The 21,551-nt window shown below is 48.9% G+C and overlaps 1 protein-coding gene and 1 pseudogene across 2 annotated transcripts in view; both read left to right on the forward strand.

Annotated features, from left to right (window-relative positions):
- The first annotated feature begins 1,834 nt into the window (after positions 1 to 1,834).
- Positions 1,835 to 21,551, forward strand: part of Olfml2a (olfactomedin like 2A) — a 30,338-nt gene continuing 10,621 nt past the window's right edge. The window contains exons 1-5 of one of the 2 annotated variants that reach the window (XM_029474601.1): positions 1,835 to 2,036; positions 10,933 to 11,196; positions 16,584 to 16,691; positions 18,331 to 18,540; positions 20,494 to 20,755. In XM_029474601.1, coding sequence (XP_029330461.1) covers positions 1,932 to 2,036; positions 10,933 to 11,196; positions 16,584 to 16,691; positions 18,331 to 18,540; positions 20,494 to 20,755 — 949 coding nt within the window. In that variant the 5' untranslated portion in view covers positions 1,835 to 1,931. The remainder of the gene's footprint in view (positions 2,037 to 10,932; positions 11,197 to 16,583; positions 16,692 to 18,330; positions 18,541 to 20,493; positions 20,756 to 21,551) is intronic. The other variant, XM_029474602.1, reaches the window with a different exon arrangement.
- Positions 9,106 to 9,594, forward strand: LOC110305823 (annotated as a pseudogene).

Genomic DNA, 21,551 nt, shown 5'->3' on the forward strand with positions numbered 1-21,551 from the left:
TTAAGAGCACTGACTGCTCTTCCAGAGGTCCTGAGTTCAATTCCCAGCAACCACATGGTGGCTCACAACCATCTGTAATGAGATCTGATGCCCTCTCTGGTGTGTCTGAGGATAGCTACAGTGTAGTCACATATATAAAACGGATAAATCTTTTTTAAAAAAAGAAAGAAAAACTCATTTATAACTAACACTGACAGAACACATGACTTTTTAACTGAAGTCAGCTGAGAGTTAATACAGTCATCTCTGGCTAGGCCAGTGGTTCTCCGACTCAAGAGTCCCTAGGAGTTTTCTGAGAACACAAGTTGCTGGATCCCCCACCTCCCATGAATCTCTGGTTTAGGAACTAGGCTGGGGCCTGTGAGTTTGTATTTCTAACAAGTCCCCAGGTGATCCTGAGGCTGTTGGCTGGAGGCAGAGGGTCATCTGAGTGCCACTGAGCCAGCTTCAAGGGGAGACGAAGCATGCGTACACCGGTGGCCTGTTTGCCTCTCTACAGGGAGCTGAGAACACAGAGCACCCTGTGGGAAAATGGCAATGAAGAGGTGCAGTTCTTTGGAGGAAATACTTGAGAGCAGAGGTAAGGAGTGAATGGGTGTGGCTGAATGCAGGGCACAAGACAATGTTCCTTGCGAGTGCAATCCAGGCTCAGTAAGCCAGGTAAACATGCAAGTGATCAGAAAAGGAGTCACCTTCAGTGACAGCAGAGAAAAGGAGCCCAGCCTCCACGGGGCATGCAGAAGGTTAGAAGAGCCTACAAAAGAATCTGGGAAGGACCCCCTGTTGAAATCAAAGGGGAAACCCAAAGGGAAACTGAGGTGGGAGGCCGTTTAAAAGAGGAGGAGCCAGATCTCAGAGGCTATGCAAGCGAGTGACTGACTCCACAGCTAATTGCTTGCTTTGCAACTATAAGAACCTGAATTGGGATCTCCCAGCATCCACATTAAATGTGGTCGTGGTCTTGAGTGTGTGTGAGTGTGTGTGTGTGTGTGTGTGTGTGTGTGTGTGTGTATAAGTAACATCAGAAGTGGAGAGGCAGAAACAGGAGGGGCCTTAGAGCTCACTAGCCAACCAGTGTAGCCAAAAGAAAGAGCTCCGGGTTCAGTGAGAGGCCTTGTCTTGAAAAAATAAGCAGCAACGGAGGAAAAAGTGTGTTGGCCTAACCATCAGGCTCACGAACTTTCAGGAGAGCAGATGGAAATATGAGAGAGAGAGAGAGGAAGGGTAAGCGATACCCTCTTGAATCTCATTACAGTGGATCTCAAAAGACCCAACACAAGCACCTTGGTGCAGCAGAGGCCTGAGACCCCTGGAGCTAGCAATTGCTGCCTGGGAAACTGAGAAAGCAGACGCCCTGCTGAGGATGCAAAGGAGTGGGCTGTTCTCGGCATAGCAGAGAGAGGAGAAAGACGGAAGATGTGGAAGAGAAGAGGTTGAACCTTGAAAAGGCTAGAACCAACAATGTTGGGGGACGAGTGGGGGTGGGGGGGCAGGCAGGATGACTTTGTCAGAGCAAGGACTGAACTAGAATTATCACTTGAACTTTGCAAGCATTCCAAAGAGACTATTTTCTCCCTTTTATCGATGGGGAAACTGGATCTCAAAAAGGCAAAAGGACACGTGCGAGGTCCCTCATTTCACAGAACCTGACCCCAGTACGTCGCGAGGCTGCACCTCTCTTACCGCCTGGCTGCTGCCTACAGTCCTCTCCCAAAGACAATTTGCAAAGACGCGGGACCGCAGAGGATGGGCGGGGAGGGGAGGGGAGAGGCGGGCACCCCTCCACCCTAGCTCCGCCTCCAGCAGAGCTACTAAGACACCGGGCTGGGGGTGGGGGGGCGCCCCCTCGGCAGAGCTGGGCTACAGGCCGAGCTCGCAGTACTGCCGGCGCTACCTAGCGTGCGCGCAGAGGTGTCGGAGCCCATCCAGCCATGGAAGCGGCAGCTGTCCTGTCTAGGTACCTCCAGTTGAGGCTGCTGCTGGTGCTGCTGCTGCTGGTTTTGCTTCGGGCTGGTCCTGTGTGGCCCGACAGTAAGGTACTGGAACCTAGCACAACTAAGCGGTGATCGGCGCGAGGGGGCGCTATGGCTGAGGGTGCTTGCCAAGGAGGATGCATTCAGCAGGGAGTGGGGACTAGGGAAAGGCAGATCAGAGTTGGGACTTAGTCTAGACTCTGCTGGAATCAAAGCCCTGAGAAAGGAACATGTTCGAGAAGAAACGCTGGTTATGATAGGGTACTTAGGTCCTGGAGCCTGAGGAAGAGGCGCTTTGGACCTTATCACTACTCAGAGATTGGACTTCAAACCCAGGATCAAGTTGGGATGTCCCAAGTGCTCTGGGGTGGGCGAGCAAGAGAAAATGGACAGTAAGAGCAACTGGTTGAGAGTTTCCATGGAAGGCTGACCGCTTAGGGGTAGACCGAGGGACAACTGTTACCAAAGGACTCCCAGGTTTGCAGTAGGCCTTAGACCAAGGCTTTCAGGAGAGGCTGGGAACCCAAAGTTTCTTTTTCACTGAATCTGGGCCCGCCCACTTGCCATTTTCTCTGAGAGTTGAGTTCTCATACTGTATTCACCTGTCAGCTGTGTTTTACACCTCTCTCTCTCCCTCCCTCCCTCCCTCCTTCCCCTCTTCTACCTCCCTCTTTCCCCCCACCCCGTTTGTTTGTTTTTGTATAGAATAGAGTTTATTCTGGGCATAGGGAGGGGAGTTGAGAGGGTAATAGAGACAGAGAAAGGGGGGGGGGGGGGGGGGGGGGGGGGGGGGGGGGGGGGGGGGGGGGGGGGGGGGGGGGGGGGGGGGGGGAGTAGAGGCCAGCCATGAGCACAGAGCACATAGAGAGAGGGGGGAGGGGGGTATAGGACAGAGGGAAAGCAAGAAAGCAAGCGTGCAAGCCCCGCTCCAGTTTTTTCTTGAAACAGGATCTCAGTGTATAATTCTGGCTAGCCTGGATCACACACAACATGTAGACCAGGCTGGCCTCAAACTCACAGAGATCCTACTGCATCTGCTTCCCCAGTGCTAAGATTAAAGACATTCACCACCATCTCTTCACTTATAAGCATGGGGAGGGGGGCATTGTACCCACTCACTCACAATTGCTTTCTAGACTTAGTGAGGTATACCTGCAGAATGCTAAGCACCTTGCTCACTAGTTGCCCAGTAGATGATTCCACAGGAATCCCAAAGCCCCGGATTAGATCCAGAACATAGACGGAGCAAGCACTTGAGACAGATCAAGAACCCTTTAAGAGCATTCTAGAAATGAACTGATGAAGATGGGCCTGGGGCAGCAGGTTCTCAACCTGTGGGTCGCGACCCCAGGGTAAACCGACCTCCTCACAGGGGTCACATATCCTATGTTTACAATTCATAACAGTAGCAAAATTGTTGTTATGAAGTAGCAGCGGAATAATTTTATGACTGGGGGTGGGGGTCACCCACAACATCAGCTGTATTAAAGGGCCACAGCATTAGGAGGGTTGAGAACCCCTGACCTAGAGAGAAACTGTAGGGATCTACTTGCAGAGGATGGGGCAGCAGTGGCTTCTCTAGATGTCTTTCCAGTTTTAGGTTTGGTTTGGTTTGGTTTTTTAGTAGAACTTGAGTCCACCTGTGAGTAGGTAAAGGGTAAAATCTATTCTTTTGCTGGACAAACTTGGAAATATGACTTCAGTGCTTCTATATGAAAATCAATGTCCCCTTTGGCTCCGATAGCACTGATCAATGCTCTCTCACCCGCTGCCTATCCTCTCTGGCTCAAAGGACATTTAGTCTTGGGCATTTCTGAGCTTCGAAAAAAGGCTATAGAGCGGGAGGGCTCACATCCAAAACAAAGCTAAGACAAAGAAAACCCAACACCCTGTTTATGTAGTGAGTCAGCCAAACACTTGCTAGGTTGGGAAGGGGGTATATTTACTTGTCCCAGGGCAAGCTGGGGCTGGTGGATAAGGGAGGCTAAAGCAGCTGGGGACCCAGCACAACCCTCCCCCAGACACCTCCCATGCCTGCTCCACTTCAGCCAGCTGGGAAAAATAAAAATCAAGCGATGGGTGAATTTACTCTGCATTCCTTAGCCCAGCCAGACTCCTGCTGGCTCTGCAGAGCTGTTTTCATTATCACCATCTCTCTCTCCACAGTAACAACCCCAACTTCTTCCCCTGCAAACTCGGCCTGTTTTTGTTGGGGTGGGATGGAGGGCTTAAGAGGACTGACTGTGTTGGAACTTGAAGTGAACTCAGGGTCCTAGAGCCTTTACTTGGCCTCTCTGCAGGCTTCTTCTTCTTCTCCTTCTCCTTCTCCTTCTCCTTCTCCTTCTCCTTCTCCTTCTTTCCTTCTCTTTCTCCTTCTCCTTCTCCTTCTCCTCCTCCTCCTCCTCCTCTCCCTCCTTCTCCCTTCTCCCTTCTCCCTTCTCCCTTCTCCCTTCTCCCTTCTCCCTTCTCCCTTCTCCCTTCTCCTTTCTCCCTTCTCCTTCTCCTTCTTCCTGGCAGGCTCCTGCTGTGATACTCACTCACCCTGGTATTCTGTTGGTCTCCCTGCATTTTAAGTTGATGTTCATGGTGAGGCTCTCCTAAATAGGATTTGGAGTTTCCATCTAAGGAAGTGCTTTGTCTGACCTGAAGTAGGAGGGGGACTCACAGCTGTCCTGCATGGCTGGGGTGGTTGGGCATGTATTTCTGCATGACTGCCCAGCATTGAGGTTGGGGTGGACGGGCATGTAGCCCCAAAACACCATGGCAGGGCAGCAGATACTCTTGGGAAGTGATAATTTACCAGTCTCTTCAACTGAGAAAGGGCTGCTGGGACCTCATTCTCTGTGTACATGCAGGGGTGGGAAGGGACTTGAGCAGAGAAAGAAGACTGAGACCTGGAGGGAGGGACCTGAGCAAGGGAACAGAAGGGGCCTAGCAAGCAGGCCATGGTGGTTTCCTGGGCCAGGTCAGATGTTCCAGGCAGGCCAGTCCCAGGGGCTTAGGTGTTGTTTCAGATCTACTCCTGGAGTTTCCGCATGTGGGCGTAATTGGAAGCAGGCCCCTGAGTAGAAAATGCAGAATGACAGATAATGGAGTTCTCTTCCTCGTACAGTGTTAGGCCAAGCCAAATTCCACCATCTCTCTATGAGAAGTGAGCCTGCCTCAACACTCCTTTTGGGAGAATACCAGGACCAAGGTCTATGCCCAGCATCTTATATCCAGCATCACGTACAACACTGCCAAGTGATCGTGGCCCCGCCCCAGGGGATAGATTTGAACACTCTAAAGAATCACACTGCATTTTCCAAGTGCAGTCCCAGATAACAGCTCCCTGTGGAGTCATCAAAGGAGGTGATTTTGAGAGATGAATCCAGCATAGAGGAATACATACTGACATATTGGCCTATGGCCATGGAGTTGACAGCAAGGTGCAAAGTTAAGAAATATGGTGACACCTCAGAAAACCTCATGTGAACCTGCCCCACCATTAGGAGAATATTCCTAGTCCAGCCAGATCTATCCATTTCTCCCCAAAAACAAAAAAAGAAAAACAAACAAACAAAACAACAATAAAAACAAAACTAAGAAAAAAAATCAGCCTTCGAAGCACAAACCACCTCCACACCTGGGAGCTTTGGCAGGCGTGCGTGCTGGGCACAGCTGCAGGGAAAGGTGGGGGCTGAGGCAGGGGCTTTCCTACTTGACAGCAATGTTCAGCCAGGAGGTAATCCCAGACTCCATGCCATGCTTCTGTATACATCTCTGTCTGTCCCAGCTCAGTCGCTGGGGTAGAAGTCTTGGCTTGGTGCTTGTGGGCACTCAGGGAAAGCATACCATATAAACAAAATTGTTGAAACAGGCTGTGCTGAGTGACCCTGGACAAGCTTTTAGCCTTCCCTGACGAACCATGGAGTTATGGTAAGGGTGAAGAGAGATGATGGAAAACAGGGAGGGCTTCCAGAAGCTGCCTATGTAGCACAGGATGCTTAAATGAGCAACTACTTTGGTCCAGAGCTATGACAGCTGCTCTGTGTACATTGTTTCATTGATAAGTTTAAGAGGAGATTGAGAGCCACCCCATTTTACAGAGAGGGGAACTGAAGTTCAGAGGGGTCCAGGCCATGCAGGAAGGAGTTGTGGGTGCTAAGACTATAGCCAGACCTAGCTCTTCGCTATGGTGCCTGGTCATCTCCAGCTTTACCCAACTGGAGCAGGACCCTGCTGCTTTGCTGGCACCTGGATCTGGGAGCAGTGGCCTTCTTCCAGCTCCTTCCTGGCAGTGTGAGAACTTTGACCACCCCTGTCAGGACAGAGCACCTCATCTGAGGAGGAAGGAATGTAGCAGACTAATGTGGAAGCAGCTGCTGGATGGGGGTGGGGGGTTAGTGTCAATAGATGGGGGTCCTCCAGGAGACCCCTCTCTGGTGATTCCCTCTCTGTTGGGGTTCTGGGACCAGCAGAAGCCTAGGGAGTGGATAGTGTTCTGATCCTGACTGTTCACAAGCAGGGGAAAATGAGCCTGAAGCCCCCCAGAGTACATTTCACTGGCAGAGGACCAGAACAGAGGGCAGGACCAAAGCATCCTTTCTAAATCCCCTCACCGCCCACTATTCCCTGGCCCCTGTACAGCTGCAAAAGAAACAGAGGAAATCTATATAGCCCAGGCTCATCCTCTCCAACCTGGCATTTCACGACTTAGGGGTCCGTTTCCTTGTCTGTAGGATGTTGCTAACAAAAGAAAAAAGAGTAGACCAGTACACCCACACAGAGAAACAGATAGCCAGTTCCCCGTCAGGATGCTGATCCCCGTAATAACTGTTGCAAATGCTGTACAGCCCGGTGTGTTCCTGCCCTGGCTGAGTGTGGCACTGACACTCCCACTTCCACCTCTCAGTCCACATGTGTCCTTGGGATCACACCCATAGCAGAGATCTGTGCCCACACATGTCAGCCTAGTCAGATGAGCACAGGCAACTTGGCTTGGCTATGGACTCCAGCCAACTTGGGCCTGTGTCAAACAGCACGTTGGAGAGGGTGAACTCAGGCTGTGTAGACTTCCTCTGTTTCTGCTGAAACTACGGAGGGTGCAGGTTTCAGTGAAGGCAGTGGGGAGGGGGAAAGAGAGGAAAGGGGAACAGAGGAATGGGATGGGGATGAGAACCACTCTTCAGGGGCACACCCTCACACCTTCCCCAAACTGGGCCCCCTCCCGGGGTGCAGTGCCTCCCAAAAATGCCATCCAATTATGAATCCTTCAGTGGATTAAGCCACCGATGAGCTCAGAGCCTTTGTGATTCCACCTCCCAGGCTCCTCAGCAGGCAACTGAGACTTCAGCACAAGAATATTGGGTAACATTCCAGACTTAAGCAGAAAGCTGAGATCCTCAGCCAGCCCACTCCAGTACTCCAGTACCCTCCGAGACTGGGCTCTGCCATGACCTAACGCCTCACCTCCTGCCACCCTGCACCCCTGAAATCACCAGCCAGGGTGACCTCCCCACCCACACCGCCTTCTGAAAAGCCACTCTTGGTTTTGCCTATCTGACTTGCTTCCCAGCAATGCCTTCTCCACAAAGGACACCCATCTCCTCCTTGCCACCCTCAAAGTGTCAGTGTGCTTGAGAGCCTGCTGGGTTGGATCTCTGTGGCTAAAGAAGCCAAGAATATTCCCTGGTCTAGTTCCCCTGCGCCTCTAGCTGTCATCCATTCAGGGCCTGGCAGAGGCCAGGTCTCAAACAAGCGTCTGAAGACCTAGAAAGGAAATAGGTGTCTCACTTCCTCTCCTTAGGACCCTGGTGCTTGGCAGAGGCGCAGGGTGCTATGAGTGTACCTGTGTCCTTATGGTTCTTTCTCTTGTGATAGCTGAAAAGTCACAGGCCTGCGGTGAGTTTTTGTGGACTGTACTGGGACTAGCTGTGCACGAAGAGTTGGAGCCCAGGGCTTGGCCAAGTGTATCTATGCAAGGCACCTGTCTCTCACTGCATTGATATCTGAGAATACAGAGCTGGTGGTGTCCCAGAAACAAGTGGCTACATCTGGTCATAGGGCGTGTTGCATCCAAGGGTGGTGCTGAAGGGGGAGGAGGAGAAAAACACTGGCTTGAGGTCATGTCTCCTGTGAGCCTCACTTTGAGAAGGCTGCATACTAAAAGTCCTCCATTCTGCCAATGAAGAAATGGGGTTAGAACCCATTGAAGGTCACCAACTACCCAGGGCACAGGAGAACAATTCTGTGGCAGTCACATAGAAAGAGGGGCTTGAGCTGGAGAGATGGCTAAGCGGCTATGAGCACTGATTGCTCTTCCAGTGGTTCTGAGTTCAATTCCCAGCAACCACAGGGTAGCTCACCATCTGTAATGGTATCCGATGCCCTCTTCTGGTGTGTCTGAAGACAGCTGTAGTGTACTCATATAAATAAAAATAAATAAATCTTGAAGGAAAGAAAGAGAGAAAGAAAGGAAGGAAGAAATAAAGAAAGAGAGAGAGAATGAGAGAAAGAAAGAAGGGCTCTTGAGGCCCCTCTCCACTCAGTGAGACAATTGACAGTTAATGGTTGTGGGGGAGGGGTGTCGTTTTCTTCAGTGGTGCAACCCTAATTAAATCTCAGTGGAACACATACAAATATACAGACAAAGTAGGAGGGGGGCTTGGGAAGATGAAGGGTTTCAGCAGGAGAAAGCAAGAGATGATAAAGGGTAATGGGGGAAAAATGACCAAAATGTATTGTATATATGTGTGGCGCTGTCAACAAAAAGAGCTAACAATGGTTTACCTTAGACCCAATCTTCTACATCAAAGGCATGTGATCTTTGAACTTGTGACTTTACCTCTCTGAGCCTGTTTCCTTGTATCTTAATAATGGCTCACACGGTGGCACATTTTGTATGAGCCAGCTCCTGTTTTCTGTTTTGTTTTATATTTCATCTAAACCTCACAAGCTACTGAGTCAGGACCACACTTTGCAGATCCAGGAAGATTACAGGAACAGAAAATATGAGCTTCCTACTACCCTCTCACCCAGGATCCACACATCTTAAAACCCACATCTACACACTCAGATTTTATGCAGCAGGTATGTGCAGTATCCAAGGAGACTAGAAGAGGACGTTAGATCTCTGGAACTAGAGTTGCAGATGGTTGAGAGCAGCCATTATGGGTGCTGGAAATCAAACCCCGCATGGTGCACTCTTTCAGCCTCCCCTGCCACTGTGGCTCCCATGGAAAAAGCTTGTGGTGAAGGGGGACCAAAAAACAAAAAGAAAAAGCATGTTTTGAAATTCACTCCTGACTGGATCCACCACATAGAAGATAGCGTGTAAATGCTACCAGGTGGGAGCAGTTCCTCCAGGAGAGACTCAAGGTGAGCAGGAAAGCTTGGAATCTTGGTGGAGGGGTTGTGACCATCAAAGTGAGCAAGAACAAGACCTCTGTCACTTCTGAAGATGTCTTTCTCCAAAAGGTATTTGAAATGTCCCACCAAGAAGTATATGAAGAACTAACTTCAAGACCGGTTGTGTTTTGTCGCCAACAGCAAAGAGAGCTATGAGCTATGTTACTTCCAGATCAACCAAGATGAAGACGATTAAGACAATTGGTCTAGAATATTTTGTATTAATTCATAAATAAAATTTGGGAGCCACAACAACAACAAAAAGGACATATGTGTTGTAACACCTAGAATACAATAAGTGTTCAATTGAAGGTACTTTTATTAGTGTGAAAAGTACTAATAAAAATGCCATTTTGTGGTCTGTGTTTGAGATAGTGCTTTGCTATATGACCCAAGTTACAAGGACTATCTGTAGGTACACACCACTGTGGCCATCTTGGCCATCTTACAGTGTATAAATCAGAGACATTTGGTACAATGGCAGTTTGTTCAACCATCACTGCTATCTTTTTTTTTTTGGGGGGGGGGCAGGGTTTCTCTATGTAGCCCTGGCTGTCCTGGAACTCACCCTTAAGACCAGGCTAGTCTCGAACTCAGAAATCCGCCTGCCTCTGCCTCCTAAATGCTGGGATAAAAGGTGTGCGCCACCACGCCCAGCATTACTTCCTCAAAAGAAAGCTTTTACTCACCGAAAGAAAGCTGTCCCTCTCTCCCCATGCTCAAGTCCTAACAACCAGTGTGAATAGTTCATAGGAATGGGATCATGCAGGGAGGGATTGTTTGTATCTGGCTTCGTAAGATTTGTTGTTGTTTATTTTTATTTTTAATTATATGTATTAATGGATGTGGGTATGAGCACGTGAGCGCAGGTACCATGGGAAGCCAGGAGAGGAAATCATCTCCCCTGCAGCTTCTTACAGAAGACTTGTGAGCTGTCCAGTGTGAGTGCTAGGAACCAAAGAGCAGTGTGTGCTCTTAATGGCTGAGCCATTTCTCCAGTCCCCGTAGATCCTGCTTCTTTCATTTAGCATAAGCTTTCAGAGTTGATTCATGTTACTGAAATTCCTTGTGTTTAGACGCCACGTTCTCTGTCTGTTGATTAGCTGGATAAATGTGTTGTGGCTATTGTGGACATAGCAGTTATGAACACAAGTCTTTGGATATCATTTTTCAGTCAATTAATGAATCCTGTGCCATGTCTCCTTATTATTCTGTCTGTCTGCCTGCCTGTCTTTTTTGAGACAGTGTCTCATTATGTAGCTTTGGCTGTCCTGGATCTTACCACGTAGAGACAAAGCTGGCCTCTAACTCACAGAGATCCACCTGCCTCTGCCTCCTGAGTGCTGGGATTAAAGACAAGAGCCAAAGGTGGACCTGTTGGATTTTTCTACAACCAGGTATTAGCATTTGAATTGTCATTATGACAATGCTACCAAGTGCCTGGTTACCTTTCTGCTGCCTCTAAGTGCCACCCAGAGACCAGCAGGCTGGATTCTGCCACACCCACACACTTGTAGCACTGTCCTCATGGCATTGGCCAAATGGAGCCCCTCTTGTTCCCTCTCTGCAGGTATTCAATGACCTGGACCAGGTTCGGATGACTTCAGAGGGCTCTGACTGCCGCTGCAAATGCATCATGCGACCTCTGAGCAAGGATGCATGCAGCCGGGTGCGAAGTGGGCGAGCACGAGTAGAGGACTTCTACACTGTGGAGACAGTGAGCTCTGGGGCCGACTGCCGGTGTTCCTGCACCGCACCGCCCTCCTCACTCAACCCCTGTGAGAACGAGTGGAAGATGGAGAAACTGAAGAAGCAGGCACCTGAGCTCCTCAAGGTACACTGTCAGTGTTAGTTAGCCTGGCTTTCCGATGACATCTGTGTCACAGGTTGGAAAACTGAGGCTTCCTGAGTGGAGCCAGCTTAAGTCAGTGCCCCTTGAATCAACTCACCATCCTGGGTATGACCCAATTCACTTCATATGCCTTCACCTAGCTATATTATAAACACTGGGACACTTTATTATTTTGTTTGTTCTGTCTTGCTTTTTTGAGTCAAGGTCACACACTCTGTTGCCCACATTGGCCTGGAATTCACTCTATATACCAGGCTAGCTAGCCTGGAATTTGCAGCTGTCCTCCTGCCTCTGCCTGCCTGAGTTCTGGTATTATAGGCATGGGCCCCCCTATATGGGCTACCATACCAGGCTTACTTTTGTTTGTTTACTTTAATTGAGATAGGGGTTCATGTATACCAGGCTTACCTCAAACTTCCTATGTAGTCCAAGATGACTTTGAACTTTTCATCCTCCAGCCTTAGCTTACAAAGTACTGACAACACAGTCACGCCAGAACTCAGTGGGCTTGCTGGGGCTGAGATTTGAATCCAGGTCCTGCTGTGTCTAAATCATTCCTATGAACCATCTACTCCTCAGGTCTCTAAAGGACCACTTTGTTAGGTATTATAAAGGGCCAGAATATTTCATACTGCGACTCCTCTTCTTTCCCCCTGAGACAGGGTTTCTCTGTGTAGCCCAGGCTGCCCTGGAACTCACTCTATAGACCAGACTGACCTCAAACTCAGAGATCCACCTGCCTCTTGTCTCCCAAGTACTGGGATTGAAGACACGCCCCCACTGCCATCCAGCCCATATCTTTATAAAATAATGTACATGAGTGTTTTACCTATATGTATATAAGAGCAGCACACACATGCATGCTGTCCATGGAAGCCAGAAGAGAGCATCAGATCCCCTGGAACTAGAGTTGCAGGTACTGGGAGCTGAATTCAGGTTCTCTGAAAGCATGAGAGGTGGTCTTAACTGTGGAGCCATTTCTCTGTTTCCTTGTTGCTATCTTTGAAAGTCTTTTTCTTTAACAGTCCCTTCCAAACATGCATCTCATTAGCCTATTTAGTATCAGCGGCCATGAAATATCTGAGATGCTGCCCTGTGTGTTGTATAAGCTTACAAGTGATGGAGCCCTAGATGCTGGTGACACACATGGCCTACTGGGTCACAAAGGACCTCATGACTCTCAGCTAGTCATCATTCTCTTTTGCTGGCTTACTGTGCTCCTGCGTACTGTGTTCAGTATGATGTGGGATAGAGGAGTCGCGAGGTCAGAGAACTCACCTGTGTCATTTCTTGCAGGAAAATGCGGTCTCATAACCTAAGGCTACTCTCTAACTAGATGACTTACAAAGTAAGATGGTTGGTTCATTTGCATGCAAAACACACAGGGAAGCAAGAAACAGACCCATGGAATACTGTTTCCAGCATCTGGCTAAAAATATTTTCTTTAAATTTAACTTTAAGTTTATTTTTATACTACATAAATTGATGCCAAAATTATCAAGCTTGGAAGGAGCAGCACATTTTAAGCCAAGCGGTCTTCTGACAGTTTGGCAGTGCCTAGATAGCAATGTCTCCCTGGGGCCTCCCCAGTGCCCCATCTAACCCACAGGACTGTCTGCAGTTAAAGGGGCAAATCTGGTTGTTTTTTTTTCTCAAGTCAATGGTTCCAGCTGGGTGATCTTAATTTGGCAGTCTCTCTGAGCCAGAGCTCCTGAGTTCCCTTGGTGGAACATTGCCACGCCAGCCCTATGTGATAACCGTCCACCCCACGGTCAGCCACCACAACACCCAGCATCCTGGTAGAAGCCAAACTTGATGACCTGCAGGCTTCTCACACTACTGTGGCAACTCTCTGCCCTGTGGGGTTGGCCGGCCATGCACTGGTGGGCAATGGCCGACCTGTTTTTATCTCATGGAGACTCTGACTCAGAACTCCAAAATCTCTCCACTCACCTCGCTAGGTTCCCACTAGTGGGACGTTACCACACCAGTCCCATGCTTCAAACCCCCACGGCCTTTGTGGTGTATACAGGCAAACCTACGCTTTGCTGCCATACCTTTCTCTCTGGAAAACACCACACAAACCTAGCTTAGTATCAATGGTAACTCAATTTCTAGGCACAACAACTAAAACCTAATCCTTTAAGTCTTATTAAATCTGATTCCTCAGGTGGCGAGTCCTGGCGGATCTGCCATGATACTGGGAAACTCTAGCAACTCCATCTTGCCCTTATGCTATCCCCATCCAATCCAAAAGTCCCGCCCACTCACCCAGTGATTGGCTCCTTTATTCATGAGGGGATTGGTTCACAAAAAGTCACCATGAGTAGTGACTCACTCCTTATCCACTCTACACCCTCCCGGGAGAGAGGAATTAACATCAAAATACAAACAGCACTAGGCCTATCCACAACGCTCCTACATCTATTGCTGGGTTATGAGCATGCTCACTATAAAGATGCACAGGGCCCTCTGTTTAAAGACTGCCTCATGTCTTCCCTGTTGGAACCCTTTGGGGAGGGAGTTTAATGGGGCCAGTTTTACTTGAGCCCAAAGAAAGGATGAAAGTTGCCTGAAATCATAGAGAGGAGAAACAGGACTAAGCTGAGCCCCAAATTCTCTATTACATTCCATACCCATCTACAAGATCACTAGGCTGATGTTCTCCCACCAACCCATTGTCCCTTAGGTCTTTTTGGTGCATGGCAGACATAATGTTTTGTATATGGTCTTGACTTGGCCTTAGAGATGGAGTAACCCCACCAGGTAGGACACTCCAGAGGCAGGAGAGATTACCTACAGCACAGGGTTTCTCCCACTCAGTTGGCTCCTGAGATGTGTAAACATCTCAGGGAGGAAATTAAGAAGATCCCCTGGGTGCAGAACTTGCAGCCCACCTTTTTATACCAGCCCCTTGAACCATGCTAAGAATTACACCTATGATCTGGGGCCTACACTACATGGCTGTGTAGGAAAGAGTACTGCTCCACTTTTGGGGGTGGGGGGGCGTAGACTGGCCAAAAGAAATGCCTCTTACAACGTCCTTTTTTTTCTTTTTGGACATAGGTCAGCTATGGCCCCATCCTTGGGGAGTTGCCAGGCTGAGGACACAGCTGCTGACTAACAATGGCAGTGTGCTCTGTACTGGGCCAGGAGTTATGCTAGGTTGGGCTAGAGAGATAGCTCAGCAGTTAAGACCTCTTTGCTCCACCTTCAGAGGACCAGAGCTTAGTTCCTAACACTCCCTTTGGATAGCTCACTGACTATAATTCCAGCTCCAAGGGATCTGACATCCTCTCTTGGCTTTTGCATCCTGTACACACACACACACACACACACACACACACACACACACACACACACAAAATTAAAAACTAAAATAAATCTTTATAAAAAAGAAGAAAACTGAAGTTTTAAAAAGTCCTGTTGGTGCCAAGGATAGTGTTATACCCTAGCAATTGAGAGGCAGAGGCAGGTGGATCTCTCTGAGTTTGAGAACAGCCTAGTCTACAAAGATAGTGCCAGGACAGCCAGGGCTACATAGTGAGATCCTGTCTTGAAACAAACAAACAAAGTCTGCCAAGGCCTAATACTTCATGAAACACTCTAGAAATAGATTTTAGGAAAATGAGTTGGGAGGGTAGCTGAGCGGTAGAGTGTCTGCTTGGTATATGTAGGTTCCATCCTCAATGCAGAAAAGGGGAAGAGTGGGGAGAGGGAGGGACAAGAACAGGAAGCTGCTAGGTAAGCCTGAGGACCTGAGTTTGAGTCCCCAGCACCCATATAAAAGCCTGGCATGTAGGCCTGTGCTTATAACCCAATACTCATGGGAGCAGAGACAGGAGGATGTTAGAGCTTACTGACCAGCCAGTCTAGTCAAAATGGTGACTTCCAGGTTCTCCGTCTCAGGAGATAAGATGGAGGCAGACACCTAACACTGACCTACAGCTTCCACAGCTGAGCTGGCCTGCATTATCCAGGGAGGGGAGACGAAGGGAAGAAAAGAAGGAAATCAAAAAGGAAGAGAAAGCAGGCATGCCAGATTTTAAGTCCAATGTCTTATGAGAGTCAAAACATATAAAATTGCTCTGCCAAGGGAATACAAAACATGGTGAAAACCCTGAACTTCTTCTCCCATTCTGTACTGATTTGGCCACAGGTACAACAAGCAGTTTGTTTCCATGTCACTCACAGAGCAGTAAATCCATGGTCACAGCTCACCCCAGCTCCTATCTCTGCTCAGAATGTCCTGTCTCGACAGCTCTGCAAGTGTATGTTCCTCCTCTAGAGCTTACTCAATACTAATTGACTGGGGCTGAAGAGATGGCTTCCTACTTAAGAGCAATGGCTGTTCTTGCATAGTAGCTCACAATCATCTGTAACTTCAATTTCAGGGGGTCCAGTACCCTCTTTTGGCCTCCACACTACCTATGTGATGCACAGACATATGCATGCAAACACCCATACATATAAAATAAAAAGATCTAAAAAGGAAAAAAAAAAAAAGGCCTATACTTTGGGTTGATCTCATGACCAAGTATCCCATTATAAATGCACTCCCCAGAGACATTATAACAAATTACATAAGGCAGGGCCACAAGGGGAGACCTCCCAAATAAAGATGTGGCCCCAAGCCAAGGGTCAGCTGCAACCTGGCTCTTCAGGAGCCAGGAAACTGACCTTATCCATGCACACGCTATCAGTTAGAGTTCAGGGCTGCCTGGAGGGGACATAGGGTATCTTTGGACACACTTTGGAGTTTAGCCACTTTGTCACCCAAAAGGGAGGCATGTACAGAGAGGATGATATCAAGTTACAAAGTACAGATCAGAGGAAGAGCTCTCCATGTTCCATCATACAGAAGGGTAATTGTGGGAGTCAATAGTTAAATCTCTATTTCAAAATATTTTACCAGAGAAGAATTTGAGTGGTCCCATCACAAGAAGCTGGACTTATAGTATATATTATATTTATAATATATATAACATGATATATATATATATATATATATATATATATATACATATATATATATATATCTCCCACATGTATCTCTTTCTGCTGGGGATGTGCCCAATGGTGAAATATTTGCCTAGTGTGTAGGAAGCCTTGAAATTCTTCCCCAGTACTTCAAAAAAGAAAAAAAAAAAGAAAGAAAACGTAAATACTCACATTTGCAAAATATGTCAATAAAATCTAATGTGCTACTTGTCCTGTGATGATGCGTAGGTTGGAGTCCAAGTAGCCACTGTGAGGCTCTGGAATTGTGGGGTTCTTTGCTGAAGTGGGGCTCCCTGTGTGTCCTCTGGCCAGGTGTGTTGATATCCTTGCTTAACCATCTCTCTCCCCTCTCCACCCACCACCTCTAGCTGCAGTCTATGGTGGATCTCCTGGAGGGTGCCCTGTACAGCATGGATCTGATGAAAGTGCATGCCTACATCCAGAAGGTGGCCTCCCAGATGAATACACTGGAGGAGGTAAGGCCAGGGCAGTGCCAGGGCCAAGGGCTGCATCCAAAGGGGCCTGGACCATTCTCTTTCACTTTGGTGGCCACTGGAAGCAGAACTCCAGCAGGCAGTTACAGGCTGCAGAGTCCTACCTTGGGGGGGAGAGGAGGCTATGCTGCTAATATCAGGGTCCATGCTGCACAACTCTGGGTACCATTCACGGAGAAATACCATACCAGTGGTGCCTCTGGGTTTGACAATTCCATTATGACCTGTGTGGAAGCAAAGGCACTACAGACATCACAGACTGTGTGCTACAGGATTACCCTCTCAGTACAAGAAGAGTTGGACAAACCTGGAGGTCCAGGCTGAAGCTTGCCTCTCTCCTGGCATCGCCTGGCCTCCACCCATTTCCTGCATCCGGCCTCTGTTGAGCACCAGGGGTCTGGGGACATACAGCTGCCAGGAGCAGGCGTCGGGACTTCCTTTCCCAGCTTCCTTTCCAGAGGGAGGCAGTAACTGGGCATCCTGTGCCACAGGAGGGAAGACAAACCCCTGACTAAACCCAGAGCTGAAGGTCACAGTCGCTTAGATTATCTGAAGCCTGTTGGAGTATCTCTTCCTGGCTGTCTGATCCCAGACCAGCTTGGAAAGCTGACCTGACCTTTTCCCTGGGCACAGTATTACCTGTGCGTTCTAGGCTCACACTGCTGGCTCTCCTCCTCCACCCTTTCCTCTTGTTACCTCTGGAAATGCAAACCAGTTCCTCAGAGCCCTGAGTCTGCTGATGGTCTCTAACAAATTTGGTTTGAGGGCTGGGATCAAAGCCCAGCATTACCACACCCAGCTCTGAAAAAAAGTAATATTAAATTAACAGGTTACTAGAGACTTTCAGGGGCCGTCCATAGAGACTGATTAAATTATGACCTAAGCATACAGTGGCATATTATGCCTTTATGAAAAGGAGAGGGGAATGCCTTGTGGACAGATATGAAATTGTCTAAAACTAGACTTTTAAGTGAAATCCAAGTGTTGAAAAATAAGTTTCCCTACCATAAAGATGTATAACATTGTCATCACTGAGAAATAAACAAATGAACGTGAGAGGGACTCTTTTTATTTTTTTTGGTAGAGGGTCTCACCATGTGGCCCTGGCTGTCCTACAACTCCCTATGTAGACCAGGCTGGTCTCAAACTCACAGAGATCCACCTGTCTTTGTCTCCCTAGTACTTGGGATTGAAGGCGTACACCACCATACCAGGCCAACTCACACCTCTTTCATTTATTAATATAAACATATTATTACCTAATTTTCATTTTCTCTTAAGAATAAAAATCATAAGCCAGGTGTAGTGGCGCACGCCTTTAATCCCAGCAAAGGCAGGCAGATTTCTGAGTTCTAGGCCAGCCTGGTCTACAACGTGAGTTCCAGGACAGCCAGGGCTATACAGAGAAACCCTGCCTTGAAAAACAAAACAAAACAAAACAAAACAAAAAGAATAAAAATCATTGACTACAAGGTCTTATAGGGCGTTCTTGGTTCCACCTGTTCACCAGTCCCACTTACATCTTTGCCCCTGAAGTCTCGATGGCAAAGTTAGGGTGCCCTTCTAGGGTGGCAGCTCAGAAGAAACAGGGCCAGGAATGACCATGAATCCTTCCCCACAGAGCATCAAGGCCAACCTGAGCCTGGAGAACAAGGTGGTGAAAGACAGCGTACACCACCTCAGTGAGCAACTGAAGAGCTATGAGAACCAGTCAGCCATCATGATGAGCATCAAGAAGGAGCTGTCTAGCCTGGGCCTCCAGTTGCTGCAGAGGGATGCAGCCGCTGTCCCTGCCACTGCCCCAGCTTCAAGCCCCGACAGCAAGGCTCAGGTGAGGCTTTGGCTCTGATCACAGGGACAGAAGGTAGCTAGGCTTGAGGACACAGGGTTGGGTGCATTTGGAGCCTTAGGAGAGGGTTAACAGAAAGCACAGCAGGAGCCCATGGTAGAGGGCTGGGCAGCGAGTGTCTATTCCGTTTTGTGGCTAGCACAGGTAAGCCGGGGCAGAGTTGCATGTTCAGTCCGGAGGGATGGGTGGGCCCTAAACTGGGTATTTATTCAATTCCCCATTCCCAAAGTACTGGTAATGAGGTTATAGGAACCTCCTGCCTGGTCCTAGATGAGCAAGCCAGCTTTCCTGCAGCATTGCTTCTAATCTCTCCTGCTGTGGCTGGGCCCCTGGGTGGGTGCAGGGCAAATGAGTAGTACCTCGGGGATCCTTGAAGATTAATATCATTTCACCCATGGTGGCTAGCATGTGTGCACAGACAAGATTCCCTTGCTCTGCTAGATCCCCTTGTTTCAGTAGATCCCCTTGTTTCAGTAGATCCCTTGCTCTAGTCTGCATTCAGAAGTATTGCTATGATAAAGACCCTGGCCAGAAGCAATGTGGGTCTTACAGCTCTCAGGTCACACTGTATCACTGAGGAAAGTCAGGGCAGGAACTTAAGACAGGAACTGAAGCAGAGGCCGTGAAGGAACACTGCTCACTGGCCTCCTTAGCCTGCTTTCTTATATAACCTGGACTACGCGCCTAGTGGTAGCACCACCCACTGTGGGCTAGCTCGATCAACTCCACCATTAACCAAGAACATGCCTCACAGACTTGCTTACAGGCCAATCTGGTGGAAGCATTTTCTCAAATGAGAGTCTCTCTCTTCCCAGATTGTGTCAAGCTAAGGAAATAATAGCCAGCATAGCCCTGTAGGCAGACACACGGACCCTCCCACTTTCCAGATAGGTCAGGAAGCTCTGTGCCACTTGGTACAGAGTGCAGCTGGTAGTCACCACCCTTTTAGTGCCCCTCAGATCAGTCATCCATGGGCCCGACATGACCCAGTGGCTTCATTTTCTGGTGATATTTGTCGGACTCCTCTGAACCCGACTTCCTCAAGTACAGTATTAGTTCATCCCACAACCTAAAAGTACAATTGGCCCCTGCCTACTTGGCACATGAAGAAACATGGAGAGAAGTCACAGGGAGAGGGGGTGGCTGAGCCAGAGCTGTAGCCAGCCTACGTGACTGCCTGGTCCCAGCCCTTCCTCCTCCACTTGCAGCCTCCTGTGCTGACACTGTGATAGTAGCACCTTTGGTGACTGCTAGTAAGACCGCCTAGACACAATAGAGCATGAGGAAGCCTGTGTCGTGGCCCAAGCTGGCTGCCTGCTCAGTAAGATGCCAGCTCTGCAAGTGTGAGTGAGTCTCACTTTGGCGGCTGCCCAGATGACGTCAGACACTGTACAAGCCTTATCTGCCCTAGCTTCTGTCTCACAATGGGTGGTGTCACAGGCCCTGTGTTCTTGTGCCAAGTCAGCCTCAGAGCATTTGAGTAGGAAGTGAAAATAATGAGGCTCACAAAATGTTAGACACGGCATTCATTCCCTAGGGGTAGCCAGACCAACACGGGACTGAAGAGCTCAGAATGCTGGGATTTCAGTGCTAACATGGGGAGCATTCTGGGAACTCTAAAGCAACCTAAGAACCTCTCCCTTTCCCATAAACCAAGACCAGTGAGCGAGAGACAAGGCTAGGAGGCCTTCCTAAGAGCCAACAAAACAACAGGTGGACAGGAGTTGGGAATGAATATGTAACCTACTGGATTGGGTCCCAAGCCTGCAGAGAAAATCTGTATGGAGAAACAGAATCAAACAACTATGGGTGATTTTACTCTGGGAACAACGTCACAGACACTGTGACTACCTCCAGCTCCCACACACTGAGCTTCTGTGACTGGCAGCCCCTCATTTTACTGTCACTCAAATCTGACACTTCTATTCTTCCCAGGACACAGCTGGAGGGCAAGGCAGAGATCTCAACAAATATGGCAGCATACAGAAGAGCTTCTCAGACAAGGGCCTGGCAAAGCCTCCCAAGGAGAAGCTGCTGAAAGTGGAGAAGCTGAGGAAGGAGAGCATCAAGGGTAGAATACCCCAGCCCACAGCCAGGCCACGTGCGCTGGCTCAGCAGCAGGCAGTGATCCGAGGCTTCACCTACTACAAGGCAGGCAGACAGGAGGCCAGACAGGAGGCACCCAAGGCTGCCGCTGGTGAGTGGAAGGGAGCCGGGCCTGGTTGACGGATGGCTGCCTCCAGAGATCCACCTGCCTTCGAAGCAGCCACAAAGTCATAGATCTCCCCATCACTGTTTAGTTTTCTAGAATCCTTTGCTCAACCATACACTGGGAAGAAGCCCACAGGCAAGGTTGCTAATGGGGAGAGAATAGAGGCCTCCCTTTCAGTACTTCAAGCCTCACCTTTTCTGCACTTCCTTTTATTCAATGACCTGCTGCAGATCAGCTACAGACCAAGTGACAGGTGATTTAAGTCAGATCTTACAGTCCAGTGGGAGGAGCCACACCTGTGACACAGTAGAGGTGGGCAAACATGGGGTCCTTGGGGAACCCGTTCACCTCTGGACTGTCCTCTCCTGTTCTTTCATTTGTCGTCTTCCTGAAGAGCCCATGGACCCTGTACTTCATCTCTGCCAACTTAGTCCCTGGTATCTCCACATGACTCACAGCCAAGGGCAACGCAAGAAGTAGTTCCTTGGGCTTATCCAAGGACAGGAAGTTGGGGCAGTTAAGAGCCCAGGATTCTTCAGGAATTCCCTCCCATCGTGTGCAGTGGTAAAATTCCAGGTACTCAAGAGGTTGAGGCAGTTCAAGGCCAGCCTGAGCTACACAGTAATAGCCTGATTCAAAAACAACAAAAAAGGGTTACCCTAAGCTTGGTAGCACAGGCCTGTAAATTGGACCTAGTTGTTGCTAGGCAAGAGTATTGTTCGCCGGGCGTGCCTTTAATCCTAGTACTCGGGAGGCAGAGGCAGGCGGATTTCTGAGTTCG

This window comes from Mus caroli, chromosome 2, assembly GCF_900094665.2.
Source record: "Mus caroli chromosome 2, CAROLI_EIJ_v1.1, whole genome shotgun sequence".
NCBI lineage: Eukaryota > Metazoa > Chordata > Mammalia > Rodentia > Muridae > Mus > Mus caroli.